Below are 14,863 nucleotides of genomic sequence, written 5' to 3' on the forward strand. Positions count from 1 at the left end.
GCTGGTACCTAGCTGTCCTCTGACAGCTAACAACCAGCTCTCCCTGCCACAGAGACCATCGGCTTGCTTCTGACAAGCCGATGGTCTCTATGGCAACCTGTAAACAAACCAGTGCAGGAGGTTGCCGGCAGATCGGCAATATCTTCTGCTGGTTTTTCAAAGCCCTTGCACTACTCTCTGTGGGTCTGTGCAGGCAGAGCACACTGTCACAGCTTGTGGCATTGTGCTCTGCAGCTCCCATAGTGATACATAGCCCGAAAATCTTCCGGGCTATGTTGCTATGAGCAGTGGAGCTCGTCCCGGAAAATTTCCGGGCGTGCCACTCAAGGGGTTAAAGCCCACTTTCTGAGGACGTAGTTTCCCGATGGGGCAGTCGTTAAGGGGTTAATTCAATAATATTCAAATTAACACAACTCAATATTTTTAAATTCTCCACATACTCAAAGAACCTATATATATATATATATATATATATATATATATATATACATACACATACACTGTGGCAAACCTGGGCTATTATCTCACACTACTACCCTCAGGAATAAAATTAGATGCCCCTCCTTTGGTCACCTACATTTGTTCAACTTAACATGGAGTCTAAGAGTGACCTTCCCTCTATACATTACCACAATATACATATCTATACCAACATCCACTTAAATGGAGACACACTTCTCTCCTAGGCTTGTCTGTGTTGAGGGTGGAGCAAGACCTCTTCCTATTGTTCTTCCTCCCATCTGCTTACATCACCTAGCTCCACCCTCTGTGGTCTGGCTCAGCGTTTGGTCTTTCTTTCCTCATTTAGTTTCTAGCCACCGAACAGTACACACCATATAACACAATCTAACTCTCATACGGGCCCTTCATTAATACACGAATTCACACTCACTGGGGTTTTCGTTCACTCATACACAGACTGATAAGTATCTCATGTGAAGTAGAAACTGGGATTGTATTTACTGTACATAGAACTTCCCATATTGAACAAAGTATATATATATATATATATATATATATATATATATATATATATATATATATATATATATATATATATATATATATAAGAAAAACTCTTATGTACCGCGGTTTTTACATATTTTGTTCCGAATAGGCTATACAATGACAAACACAATACAACTTATGCCCATTTCCACCCACATACTTATATTCACCACTCCAGATAGCAACTATTATCACCGTTCATTGTTAAACCTTCTACCTTTCCTTAACTCATTGACTTGCTTTTTCCTTCACCCATTTTTGTGTGTCCAGTTGTGTTTACAAACATCATCTCATTGAATTTGCTTGCGAGTCATACTTTGATTTTTCCCACACCTCACGACACAGGTCTGGCTTATCTTATTAATAAGCACTTACAATTTCGTCCCTGCCCATCTTGTCGTAATTGGAAAAATCCTTAATTAATTGAGATTCTCTACTCCTGCACCTCATGGCACAGATCTGTACTTTTGGCACCACATTGTGGAACCTCAACAGCCTGCTTGGCCTGCCATAATCGGAGCAGAATCTTTGGCTAGCCCACATCTTACTCCAAGCCCAAATTCCCTTGAGTTTGATGTATGCCAACATGGCAAATGCAAGCATTCCATGTGCACCCCTCCCCCCCACATAACAAAGGGAGACCTCATCAACCACATGTTGAACAATGGAGACTCTCTCACCACATGGACACTACTGTTTTTTTTTAACCAGCAACTTTACTCACTACTATAACCTTCAGCTAAAATTGCTTATATCAACTTTCCTTTTTACTTTCTTTTAACAAGTTCTCCTACACATTCTTTGTTCCTTATTAACCTGTACAGTCTGTTCACACCATTCACTACTACAGAGACAATATAACCCCCCCCCCCCCCCCATAGCTCACACCTTCTTTACACTCAGGACATTACTTCACAGACAACATAAAAACCACACAGTATATCTACTTCATTGTTCTTTTGATACAGACTTATCATATTTCAACTCACCCGGCCTGGGGCGGATCATAGCAGAGAGGGAGAGATGGTACAGGTATAAGAATAGCTTATTACCTTGTTTGAGCTCCTTATCTGTCCGTCTCTGCTTCGAAGTCCCCTTGTGTCCGGATAACGATGAAATATCTTCATATCTCTGTATCTTCATTATCCCAGCGGTGCCTCCAAATTTGTTAGCACAAAATTCGTTATATCAGATATACTGTGTGTTTCAAATTAGATAATATGTGCAGGCCTGGAGAGCCTTTCAAAGACCACGAGTCTACATCATGTGTCCCCAAAAGAGTCTCTAGCTTTATTAAGCGCGGGTAAAACTTAAATAAGTTTCAACACAGGAAGTATACGGTTACATCATTTAGTGTGCTGATTGGTCGTTCATACAGGGAGGTATTTGTGAGGTAGCTTGTGATGTCATCCATCTGGGAGGAACTTTGGTGATCACGCTCAGTTCATTCTTGAATTTGGTCTCATGAGAAGAACATCCTGTTTCTCCTCTCTGCTTGACCAAGACAAAGACAAAGATATTCCTAGATAGGTTTCTGCCAGTTAGAACTGGTTTGACCAGTTCTTGGACACACAGCACTGCTTCTCCAATTCTTGTGGAGGGGGGGGGGGGGGGGCGATGTTCCCTTCCCCCAAAGGATTAGACCATACACAAAATACAGTATATTCACAGTTGACAACAGAAAATACATACACAATGGTGAACATATTGGATATCTCCCACAATTCCCTCCTTTGTTGTGCATATTTTCATTCTCCTGGATAGTTTTTCCTTCCTATTTGTGTTCTCGGGCCTTTCCCTACCGCCTACAGGGGACCCTAGCTGTCACCTCCGCCATGGAAAATGCCTCCTGCCTTATCCCTTCCTACTGCTGGGTGATATCCAGGATAAGGAAAATACCTCACAACACGTTACAGTTTCCCAACGGTATTCTAGGTAGATGGCTCCTGAAAGATTGATCTTTTTCACATTTTATGCATAAGCCCCCTTGTTCATAGTTTAGATGACATACAACATGTTGAATGTGACTGGCTTTCCAAGTGTGATTTCAGGTTATATTGTTTGTTACAGGTTAACATTGGTCTGATTACACAATATGGCTGAAACATTGGTACACTTACTGCTACCTTATTGCATCTGTTGACATTTTTCTGATCTTTGAAACATTACCAGGGGCGTAACTATAGATGATACAGAGGATGCAGTTGCACCCGGGCCCAGGAACCTTTTGGGCCCGGGTGCAACTACATAGTATAGGGACAGCGTTGCTGAGATAGGGAGAGTGGTAGTGTAGCATCCTGTGTACAAGAACCCCAACGGTCCTTCTTACGGCTACCTGTGACCGTGTGCATTTTACAGGTTGTCTGATGGGAGTTGTAGTCCATCACTATTGCACTTAGGCCTGTTTGCGGCCTTCCTGTCTATTTTTTTTTTTTCTGCCTGGAGTTTGCCTTACTATACCGCTCTCAGCGACAAAGTCTACACACATAATTTCAAGATTACTTACACTGGCCTGTGTCTGCAGTGAATTAGAGACGCACAGCGTACGGCCACAGCGACTGATAGAGGGAAAGTGATATACACACTATATAGCCTGTATTCTTTGACCCAAGAAAAACAAAAAGCTCCTACTTAGGGCTACCGCTGACCGTCTGCATTTTACTGGGTGCCTGGCGGGAGTTCTGGTGCATCACTATTGCATTGCTTCCATTTTTTTCTGCCTGGAGTTAGCGTTACGATTCCGCTCTCTGCGTGAGAGTGTACGCATATGATTCCATAATTATTTACAGCGGTCGGTGTCTGCTCTATTCGTAATCCACCATGCTGAGGGGTAGGGGTCGAGGATGTGGACGCGGGCGAGGATGCAGAGTTCCAAGTGAGGGTGTGGGCCAAGTTCCTGGTCCAGGTGTATCCCAGCCGGCTGCTGCGGTATTAGGAGAGAGGCAAGTTTCTGGGGTCCCCAGCTTCATATCACAATTTGTGGGTCCACGTGGTAGACCTTTATTGCAAACAGAGCAGTGTGAGCAGATCCTGCGTGGATGGCAGAAAATGCATCCAGCAATGTATCGACCACCCAGTCTTCTACACCATCCACTGCTGAAACTCTGAATCCTCTGGCTGCTGCTCCTCCTTCCTCACAGCCTATACTGATGCAACAAAAATGGTACTGGGGTCTGCATAAGCTTCTGCTACATAAATGTAACAGGGGTCTGCGTATACTGCTGCTAGAGAAATGTTACTGGGGTCTGCCTATACTATGGGTGCACTAAGTCTTCCCATCGCGGTGTTTTACCTATGTGGCACAAATAGTACAGTGGCTGACTAGGCCCGAATTGCTGGCCGAGGCCAAGTTGCTTGGCGGGGCGAAACTCTCCCATGGCTGGGCACTCCGATTTCTTCCTGTGTAATACCATTTTTGTGCACTTACAGCATAGGCTAGGCCAAGGAACTCAGAGACTGCCCCTTCCAGTGTTGAGCTATCTATGTTGCGACACATGGATTTCTTGTTGCTATGTAACTCAGGGCACCTTGGGTCACAATGGTGGAGGCTTGGAACCGAACCTGACCCTGGGCCCGCTAAAGTGCTTCCCATACAGACTATAGCGGGTCCTGGTCATGGTGTCTTGGCCTTGTAATGCCACCTCCTCCTCCTGCTTGGGGTCAGGGGATCAGCACTGGGCATCATGTATTTTCTCCTGTGTTACCACAGTTATCAGAGAAACTTGTTTGGGCCAAAGGAGAGGAGCGTAACTGCATTAACGTTACAGGGGCTTGCCTATACTTCAGCTGCAGAAATGTTACAGGGGTCTGCCAATACTGCTGCTACATAAATGTTTCTGGGGTCTGTGTATACTTCTGCAAATAAAATGTTAGTGGGGTCTGCCTATACTGTTACTACTAAAATGTTACTAACACTGGGCTCTGCCTATATTGCCGTTACGAAAATGTTACTAGGGTCTGCCTATACTGCTGCTACTGAAATTTTACTAATACTGGACTCTGCCTATATTGCTGCTACTGAAATGTTACGGGGGTCTGTCTATACTCTTACTACTGAAATGTTTCTAATACTGGGCTCTGCCTATACTGCTGAAACTGAAATGTTACTGGGGTCTGACTATACTGTAACTCAGGAGAAGAGGCAGCGGTGTGTCCCGCAGGCAGTGCTTGTGCTTGGTTGGAGGTAGTGTGGTGATTATCTAAAGTGTGCCTTGCTAATGATGGTTTGTGCGGAGTTTGTCCGGAGCTGCACAATGCTACAAGGGGGGGCATTTTCTGCTCAGCCATCGTGGTAACTTCCCGGAAAACCTTGGTGCCCTCAGCCATGAGCAAGGTGGACGATCCCACCAAGATGTGAAGGTCATGGAGGCAGGGTATCAGGGTAGACAGGGTGCATATATCAGGGCCGACTATTATCGGGGCATCAGAACGGATTGCCAAAGATTGAACAACACTCCGTGACAAGATATCAGCCTAAAGGTTGCCCTTTACCGCTACTACTTGCACACAATGTGACACAAGAACACTAGACCCTTTGTACGGACACGGTGACCTTTACATAAACAGTACATTCAGAACTCATTTATTGTATTGTTCTCCATTGTATGTCCATGTTGGTCATTGTGAGCAGATTATTGACCCGCCGGCCGCACCGTGTACTGCGGCTACTGCCTTTACATGTATGACTGCAGGTAGATACAGTGACCGGAGACTAGTGGGTTAAGGGTTAAATGTACATAGCTAGGCCGGTGTCCCGTGGGAAGTCACGCATGGGGCAGCCCGGACAGGGAGCTGTCTTCCGTGAAGCTTCTTGATGCCACCCGATGGTATTTATTATCCCCTCCTCCCCACGGAGGCATCACATAGACATAGAACAAGAGCAGCGTCCGAGGCAGCTAGGAGAGCCCGTCCTAGAGAGCGCTGCCCCCTCCCCTCACACCTGCCCGGAGGAGGGTTCATGGGAGGGCATGAGGTGCAGCAAAGCCGGAGTGACCCTACTGCACTGAGAAGGAAGCTGGAGGCCGGCCGGGAGACGGAGCTCAGCTACAGTTGTACTGATGCCGTACCATCTGCGGTGCTCCTATTCACTTACAGCTGAGCGGCCCTGGTGCATTATGTCTCCAGCGGATGTAAGGGTGGAAACATGGGTTGGGAGCCCCGAGTTAGATGGTACGTCTAGGCGAGGGGCACAACGGTGGACCGGCTGCCGCACACACACCTCCCCACATGTACCGCCCATTCCCCTGGCAAGCTCACATATCTCCCAGGCGGATTCCCATCTCTGGTCCTGTCTCACACATCTCCCCGCCGGATAGAGATCTACGCTCGTTTCCCCCCGGGCGCTCGCTGGACAACTTTGTCTGCTCCCAGCTCCTGTCCCCGTCGGCCGCAGCAGCCGGCGCCGCTGTCACCCTACGCGCTGGCCTCCGCTCCCGTACACCGATGGCACTAGCGCCGCTGCCACGGCGAACCCCGCTCTCGCTGCCCATGGCGCCGCTGGTGGCCAGCTCTGCCGATGACTGTGCGCTGCTGTTCGGTCGGAGCAGCGGCTTGCCAACAAGAGCTCCACTAGCTGCCCCTGCACTGCTCTTTCTGGGTTGCCTCATTGGGCGCTAAATAGAAGAGCTGATTAGCGATCTGGAGGGGTATATGGGACCGGGTTGTGGGGGAAGCGGGGGTCTCACAGTACCGATGGTCCTTCAGGGTCTGTGAAAGCTTTCTGGACCAACACGCTCCGCCATAGGAATCCCAGCGGACACTGTACAACATCTGCTGCCCCGGGGATCTACAGTAGAACCCTCCCTGCGGGTTCTGTACGATGTCACCGACTGTGGCACTGGATCTGGCGCTGAGAGTCCCGCTGTATCACTGCTCCGCTCGGACATCAGTGACTGACAGGCCATCGCCGGCTGCAGGAGACCCGCGGGTAGAAGGCTTTGTTCAGGCGTCATTTCTTGGCGATCTACATCCCGATTAGAGCGTTGTTAGATGCCACCGCTCTTCAGCAGAATCCCAAGTTCCATCTTCACCGTCAACGATTGATGGGAACTACAGAGCCGATGCAATGGCCGTCACGTCCAGCACATGGTATCCCTGGGATGATATAGAACGGGCAGCAGCCCGCGGGAGGAGATGGACCTGCAGAGAAGAAGAATCGCTTCTTCTTGTGGACAACCACACCCATCATGTCCGGGGTATTAAAGGGACGATAACGTGTGACATTCCCGATCGTCTGAGTGTACAGGGGGGTACTGGGTTTCCTCATCTTACATTGCGCCGCAGTATAGAGAAGTCTGCAGTATATACAGTATACATTCAGCACCCGGGAGCTGGCAGTGAGCGGAGGCGCCGCCTGTGCTACACCTCTGGGCTCTCGGCAGCTCCTGGTCGTCCTCACATTGTGCAATCAGCTTCTGCACGATGGAGATTGTGGAGTAGATCCCGGGGATGGTGACAAGGGCCGGGAATAGAGGGAAGGCGCTCCCGCAGCGGTTTTATCTCCGCAGATACGCGGTGATGTGCAGATCGGGAGAACTATGGCGAAGATCTCGTGGCCTCCTCTCCACTCCTCCCCGGAACCTCCGCCAGCAGCGGCTATAAACGGTTGCATGAGATGTCAGAGAGTGAGGAGTCACGTTGAAAGCGAGCTCTCCTGTCCGGTTCTGACCGGTAACGGACTCTTATCCCGGGCAGGGAAGCACAAGAGGAGAACGGAGCGGAGAGGAGGCCCGGATGGGATAAGGCAGTAGCTGTGCTCAGTGTCAGCCAATAGCAGCTCAGGACGGGCCAGCTCACGAGCCAATCAGAGCGCGGCCGCTGTACATATAAGAGGCGCCACCAGCGCCGCTCTCAGAGTTTCTCTTCCAGGAGAGTTTTACTATTTGATTACCGCAGCACACAATGGCAGAAACCGCGCCAGCCGCCGCTCCTCCTGCCGCCGAGCCGGCTGCCAAATCCAAGAAGCAGCCGAAGAAATCCGCCGCAGGGGGCGCCAAGAAAAGCAAGAAGTCCTCCGGTCCCGGCGTGTCGGAGCTGATCGTCAGAGCCGTGTCCGCCTCTAAAGAGCGCAGCGGGGTGTCTCTAGCCGCCCTGAAGAAGGCTCTGGCTGCCGGAGGGTACGATGTAGAGAAGAACAACAGCCGCCTGAAGCTGGCCGTCAAGTCTCTGGTTACCAAGGGCAGCCTGCTCCAGGTGAAAGGCAGCGGCGCCTCCGGCTCCTTCAAGCTGAACAAGAAGCAGGAGACTAAGGACAAGCCGGCCAAAAAGAAGCCAGCGTCTGCGGCCAAGCCCAAGAAGCCCGCTGGAGCCAAGAAAGCGGCGAAATCTCCTAAGAAGCCCAAGAAGGCTCCGGCCAAAAGCCCGAAAAAAGCAAAGAAACCTGCAGCGGCCGCCGCCAAGAAAGTGGCCAAGAGCCCGAAGAAAGCCTCAAAGCCGAAGGCCGCCCCAAAGCCCAAGAAGGTGACGAAGAGTCCGGCTAAGAAGGCGGCCAAACCCAAAGCTGCCAAGAGTCCGGCTAAGAAGGCTGTTAAAGCCAAGAAGAGTGCGGCTAAGAAATAAGCTGAAGCCGCCCATGCATTTACCCCACAAAGGCTCTTTTCAGAGCCGCCACCTTCTCACCGCAGAGCTGTATTATCACTGCCTCGAATTCTGTTCTAGATAGCAGCGCCCCCATAGCGGCTACAGGGTACTTCATATCAGTTGGGAGTCTAGGGAGCGAGGGGGAGGCTGTAGAGGGGGAGTAATACGAGACATTGTCGCCGCATCATCCCCGTTCCTGTTGGGCACTGTGACCTATACAACGCGTGTATGGATGCCGGGCTGAGTGTGAAGGGGGAGGGGACTCGCTGACCTAATGCATTTCCCATAAAAGCAGCGCAGCTTCTAATGGGGGAGACTGCCGTGCAGCGTGGAGTGCGTGTTTCTGCGAACATATCAATGCAGGGAAGCAGCTGAGAACATGATTTCACAGACACCCGTACGTATCATGCAGTGGCCTGATAGGGTGAGGTGGGGCCAGCCTCTGCCGAACGCTGATTGGTCGCGGGCATCAAGCGTTTTGGCGGGCTAGTGGTTTGTTCGAAAAAGCTAATGAGATGTAGGGGGCGTTGTTTCTAAGAGCCAATAGGGAAGAGCAAGTAGGGTATAAAGGCTCTGCTCTTTCTACGGCTCCCATCATATCACATCTGTGTGCATCTCTACAGTAGAGCTATGGCCAGAACCAAGCAGACCGCTCGTAAATCCACCGGAGGGAAAGCTCCCCGCAAGCAGCTGGCTACGAAGGCCGCCAGGAAGAGCGCTCCTGCCACCGGCGGAGTGAAGAAGCCTCACCGCTACCGTCCAGGTACAGTGGCTCTCCGTGAAATCCGTCGCTACCAGAAGTCCACCGAGCTGCTGATCCGTAAGCTTCCTTTTCAGCGCCTGGTGAGAGAGATCGCCCAGGACTTCAAGACTGACCTGCGCTTCCAGAGCTCAGCGGTCATGGCCCTGCAGGAGGCCAGCGAGGCTTACCTGGTAGGACTGTTCGAGGACACCAATCTGTGCGCCATCCACGCCAAGCGGGTCACCATCATGCCCAAAGACATCCAGCTGGCCCGCAGGATTCGAGGAGAGAGGGCTTATATCTGCTCTGGGCACCGCATGGAACACAAAGGCTCTTTTCAGAGCCACCAAATCCTCCTCAAACGAGCTGCATCCTGTCCTCCGCTGTCATTCTTCCGATTCTGCCTCGGGTACACAGCCAGCCTGTGCGCCGCCGTGTACCCTGGTGCCGCCTCTCCCCAATAATGTTCTGTCGTCAGCAGGAGGTGGTCTGTTAACCCCTTCAGTGACCTAGTCAGTTCCTCAATTAATTCATGCCATTCTCATCTTTCAAATGTAGTAGAAAGAGATTTGACTCCCCGGCAGACTGTTATGAACGTGGTTGATCAAACGTGTCCGTATGAGGCATCTATCTGTGCCTGTGGGCCGGGGAGGGATTAGTGTTGAGGGTGTATTTATGTGGATATTATCTCATTGTACGAAGAAGAAAGACAGCAATACACAAAACTACACTAATTAATACCGCATAATGGGATTGGGAACCGGCCGGGAAACTGTTGAGAATTGTAAGAATACGCGGTCAATTCAAAATTCCAAACGGTTCTGTGTTAAACCAATCAGCAAGGAGAGGGGAGTGGCCAACATGTAATTGCCCCAATAGGAACGCCTAAACTTGTGTCATTTGTTACTGATTTCAATCTGGTCCGCTCGTCGCGTAGATAAGGGAGGACGCTTGAACTAGTTGGCAATTGCTTTCTGCTTACATCGTGGAAGATGTCTGGTCGCGGCAAGGGAGGGAAAGGTCTTGGGAAGGGCGGTGCCAAGCGGCACAGGAAGGTGCTCCGTGATAACATCCAGGGCATCACCAAGCCTGCCATCCGCCGTCTAGCTCGCAGGGGAGGCGTCAAGCGTATCTCCGGTCTCATCTATGAAGAGACTCGCGGCGTCCTGAAAGTCTTCCTGGAGAATGTGATCCGCGACGCCGTCACCTACACCGAGCACGCCAAGAGGAAGACCGTCACCGCTATGGACGTGGTGTACGCGCTCAAGCGCCAGGGCCGCACTCTCTACGGCTTCGGAGGTTAATAATTCTGCTCTTTCTCCATAACACAAAGGCTCTTCTCAGAGCCGCCCACCTCTTCCAAGGAAAGGCTGTAATACAACTCCTTGTGGTGTCGCTGCTGCCTGATTGCCCATCTGTTCTGATACGTGTAATCCGCCCTATATCGGATGCCTGCCATCACCCCTTATGCGTTGGCATTGTTAGTGGCCAAACTCATTTAACCCTTTGAATCACACTTTATGCCCATTGTTGTTCTTTGCGTATGCTATAGTCAGCCGTGTTCCCCTCATGACGCCTTCCCGCAAGGTCTTTGTATCATTAAAATGAGTTGTCTTTACTAATACTCGAGAGAGGGGGGCGGGGACAAAGTAAATAAATGCCTAGATGCGCACATACATACTTCAGTTATTGCAAATAAGAGATTTAAGCGTTCTATTAAAAATACCCCCCACCATGATGACCCCTAATGCCAGGGAATCTTCTCTTCTACCAGGAAGCAGGCTGCGGCGCACTGAGTGTATGTCCTCCTTGTACTAAAGCATACGGCCTGCCCTTTAATCCGTGTAGTGCTACCATATTGGAGGCGTACTCTCATGTAGAAGTGCTGCAAATTGCACCAAGCTCTCCTAGGGACCCGCACAGCCATCATTTTACATAGAATTGCCGTCATAGCAGCCAGCTCTCCCAGAGTGCTGCACTGATTTCCCATTGCGGGACTCTGGGAGACCTGGGTGATATAGCCGGAGCACTCAATTAATCTAGGGAAGAGGTTGGTCTCTGAGAAATCCAGCCTGCGCCTCTTTGTGAAGGGATGCCCGCTGTTCTCCATGCCAGACTGCCATCTCCGCTCCCGTTCACCTGCGGCCGCTGCCACGATGGTCTCTGCTTCCGTTCACCCTGCTGCCGCGGCTACTCTGGTCCTTGCTCCATTATGGTCCCCGCCCCCGTTCCCCATGCGGCTGCTGTAGCCGGTGCACTGCCCCTCTGGTTCCCGGTACTCTTCTGTTCCACATGCGGCCTCTGCCGCTCTGGTCAATGCTCACAGTCCCCCTGCGGGGCACTGCCACTCTGGTTCTCGCTCCCCTCCGGTCCCTGCACCCGGGAAGGCTGCCACTTTGGTGACTGCCATCTCCTCTCCGGTTCCGCTGTCACTGTGGTCCCCTCAGGTTTCTACACCGACATAGAAGGGGGTTCTTCATTGTAAGAGCAGTGAGAGTGTGGAACTGTCAGCCCGAGGACGTGGCTGATGGCAACTTCGATAAAAGGGTTCAAAAGGGGCATGGGCGTCTCTACATAAGCAGCTGGAGAAGGTGAGGCTATTCTCCTCTTGGCCCCCCTCCCCTTTCCTAGCACCCCCAGTGCTTCAAGCCTCTTATTTTCAGGCATCCCCGATTGCCTCCGCTACCCACTACAATGTACTACAGCCCCCAGCATGTCGTCTGCCTACTACCCCTTTCCCTTTGTGCACCCCACTGCTTTAGGGCGCAGACCCGCATATCCCCTGTAGTCTTCTGCCTTCCGAGCACTCCAGTACAGCTGCTACTTGCTGTCGGCATCCCCCTCCGACGTCGACCGCCTCGTGTAGCCACCACGCCGACCTCACCCCACAGCATAATCCAGTCATGGCCGCACTGTGCTCCGGGTACCTCGGTGGCAAAAACGCTGCCGCTTCTCTAATGGCTTATTGTCCGCAGCTGCATCACCGAATCCACGTAGCGCCCACCTCTATGGAGGCGTCCGCATAGCGCGGCTTCGGTCACCGCACGTATCCCTAATCTGCAGCGCAATCAGCATCGCGACCCCCGACAGAGATACAGTTGTGTAGCGCTGCAGGGAAGATCTCCTCAAATCCAGTACAGAGACAGAGAACTCCGGTACACAGAGACAAAGACGAGTTGGGCAACGCAGGGAACTAAGTAACCGAGCCGATGTATACACAACCTTTGTTACAGAGGAGCAAACGATGATGCTCCCTACACAACCGGGAGGTGACAGCTCTGCTGTAGACGGGGTGGGGGGCTCTTAGAAGAGCCTTTGGGGTGATCGTGCACGGCGGGCCACAGAACAGATTACTTGGCGCTGGTGTACTTGGTGACGGCCTTGGTGCCCTCGGACACGGCGTGCTTGGCCAGCTCTCCAGGCAGAAGCAGGCGAACGGCGGTCTGAATCTCCCGGGAGGTGATGGTGGAGCGCTTGTTGTAGTGAGCCAGGCGGGAGGCTTCCCCTGCGATGCGCTCGAAGATGTCGTTGACGAAGGAGTTCATGATGCCCATGGCCTTGGAGGAGATGCCGGTGTCGGGGTGGACCTGCTTCAGCACCTTGTACACGTAGATGGCATAGCTCTCCTTCCTGGTCTTCTTACGCTTCTTGCCGTCCTTCTTCTGAGTCTTGGTCACGGCTTTCTTGGAGCCCTTCTTGGGCGCTGGAGCAGACTTGGCGGGATCAGGCATGATAACGTAGAGATACTTTCCCAACTGGTGAGAACAGTGTTCCTGCACCTCCCAGCGCTGCGGTATTTATAGCGGGGCCATGCAAATGAGTACCGCCGTCTGCTTGCTGTTCTAGTGGAGCAGCAAAACATGTGACCCCTGTGAGCGTCTTAGCCACGCCCAGTGCCGCTCATTGGTTCTTCCTCAAGTCTGGCCTCTATTGGGGGGATTGAAATCTACCCAATTGGAGGAGAGGAGGGCGGAGCAGCAGGTTATAAAAATCAACAGAACTGCGCTTTCTCGTTATCACAACTTTCAAAGTGTTTTATCCTAATTCTGCTTTCCTGTGCTAGAAGATGTCTGGACGCGGCAAACAAGGAGGCAAAGTCCGTGCTAAGGCCAAGACTCGCTCATCCCGGGCAGGACTGCAGTTCCCTGTCGGCCGTGTACACAGGCTTCTCCGCAAGGGCAACTACGCTGAGAGGGTGGGCGCCGGCGCTCCGGTCTATCTGGCAGCAGTGCTAGAGTATCTGACCGCTGAGATCCTGGAATTGGCTGGCAATGCCGCCCGGGACAACAAGAAGACCCGCATCATCCCCCGTCACCTCCAGCTGGCTGTGCGCAACGACGAGGAGCTGAACAAGCTGCTCGGTGGGGTGACCATCGCCCAGGGAGGCGTCCTGCCCAACATCCAGGCCGTGCTGCTGCCCAAGAAGACCGAGAGCAGCAAGACGAGCAAGAGCAAGTGATCGCGCTGATCCTCCATAGAACCAAAGGCTCTTCTAAGAGCCACCCACATGCTCCTTACAACAGAGCTGCGCCGCTTCTATGCTGTGATACTCGGTGGCCGATACGCCGGCTGCACCGGGAAACTGTATAAATGTATAGGACTTTCCACAAGGAGGCGGAGATTGGGGCAGATGCCAATTTGGCCATCCCTGTCACCGGCAGAAGCGCACAATCGTCCTGCTCTAGGTGACCTCATGTCCAGAGGACGGGCGGCTGTAGGACTCGCTCACCAGTCCGTGCGATAACGGGTTAACAGAGTCCTCTGTTTGCTCACGTATATACAAGAATCGGAACGCTTCAGTTGTGTTTCGGAGAGAACACCCAGCTTTCTCAGGGTCCTGCGTGGGCCGTATGCTTACAAAGCGTTACAGCCGCATCATCCAGCCCTCTCGGAGCTCTACACCTTCGCCCCTTAGAAGTGCGCTCATCATGTCACTCCACAGCCATGCCCTTTTTTATGGAGGTGGAGCTATATCACCCAGATTTCCCAGAGCCCTGCACGGCACCGGCTGGTTTTGGATTATAGTAAACCTACAGGGATTAGACGTCCTCTTGCGTTACGGGTGGAGCAGGTAGAGGATTCCACCGCCCGTCGTAGGGCTGGGATTAGGGGGTGTATCTGAGGGTTCTTTACCTCCAGCCCCGAGCGCCTCTATATCAGACGGCCTGGTCACTGATTACACGTGTTACATGGATGGAGGACAGGAAGAGCGGGAGACGCGATCAACTGAGCGGGAAGTTCAAAATCTCCGGTGATCTGCCAATGAGCGGGAAGAATCTGACTATAGCCCCGCCCATAGGCGGCACTAAAACCACCCGACCTCCAACGGCAGGTCTGTTAACCCTTCACCGCACTCATTAATTCAGGCCCAGCTCCTCGCGTATTATAAACATAACCTGCCTGCCCTAAATAGGTTAAGGGGTTTAAAAGCGTGCCGTGACCGCAGCCTGAAGCGCACCCTGACGGGGAGGCTGCTACACCCCCGCTGTATCATGTCAGAGCGCATAGACTATCACCGCTGCTGACGACCCCACA

At 51.8% G+C, this 14,863-nt stretch overlaps 4 protein-coding genes across 4 annotated transcripts; 3 read left to right on the top strand and 1 right to left on the bottom strand.

Annotated features, from left to right (window-relative positions):
* The first annotated feature begins 7,908 nt into the window (after positions 1-7,908).
* Positions 7,909-8,583, top strand: LOC136577832 (histone H1B-like). Its single transcript, XM_066577754.1, has one exon. It carries the CDS (start codon positions 7,909-7,911, stop codon positions 8,563-8,565), a length of 657 nt encoding a protein of 218 aa, XP_066433851.1. The 3' UTR covers positions 8,566-8,583.
* A 633-nt stretch (positions 8,584-9,216) lies between these two features.
* Positions 9,217-9,792, top strand: LOC136578117 (histone H3-like). Its single transcript, XM_066578020.1, has one exon. It carries the CDS (start codon positions 9,217-9,219, stop codon positions 9,790-9,792), a length of 576 nt encoding a protein of 191 aa, XP_066434117.1.
* A 2,877-nt stretch (positions 9,793-12,669) lies between these two features.
* LOC136577833 (histone H2B 1.1-like) lies at positions 12,670-13,074 on the bottom strand. Its single transcript, XM_066577755.1, has one exon. It carries the CDS (start codon positions 13,057-13,059, stop codon positions 12,679-12,681), a length of 381 nt encoding a protein of 126 aa, XP_066433852.1. The 5' UTR covers positions 13,060-13,074; the 3' UTR covers positions 12,670-12,678.
* A 314-nt stretch (positions 13,075-13,388) lies between these two features.
* LOC136577834 (histone H2A type 1) lies at positions 13,389-13,803 on the top strand. The gene has a single exon (XM_066577756.1). The coding sequence runs from the start codon at positions 13,395-13,397 to the stop codon at positions 13,785-13,787; it is 393 nt and encodes a 130-aa protein (XP_066433853.1). The 5' UTR covers positions 13,389-13,394; the 3' UTR covers positions 13,788-13,803.
* Positions 13,804-14,863: the final 1,060 nt, after the last annotated feature.

The sequence above is a fragment of the Eleutherodactylus coqui genome, chromosome 8 (genome assembly GCF_035609145.1).
Source record: "Eleutherodactylus coqui strain aEleCoq1 chromosome 8, aEleCoq1.hap1, whole genome shotgun sequence".
In the NCBI taxonomy this organism is placed as follows: Eukaryota; Metazoa; Chordata; class Amphibia; order Anura; family Eleutherodactylidae; genus Eleutherodactylus; species Eleutherodactylus coqui.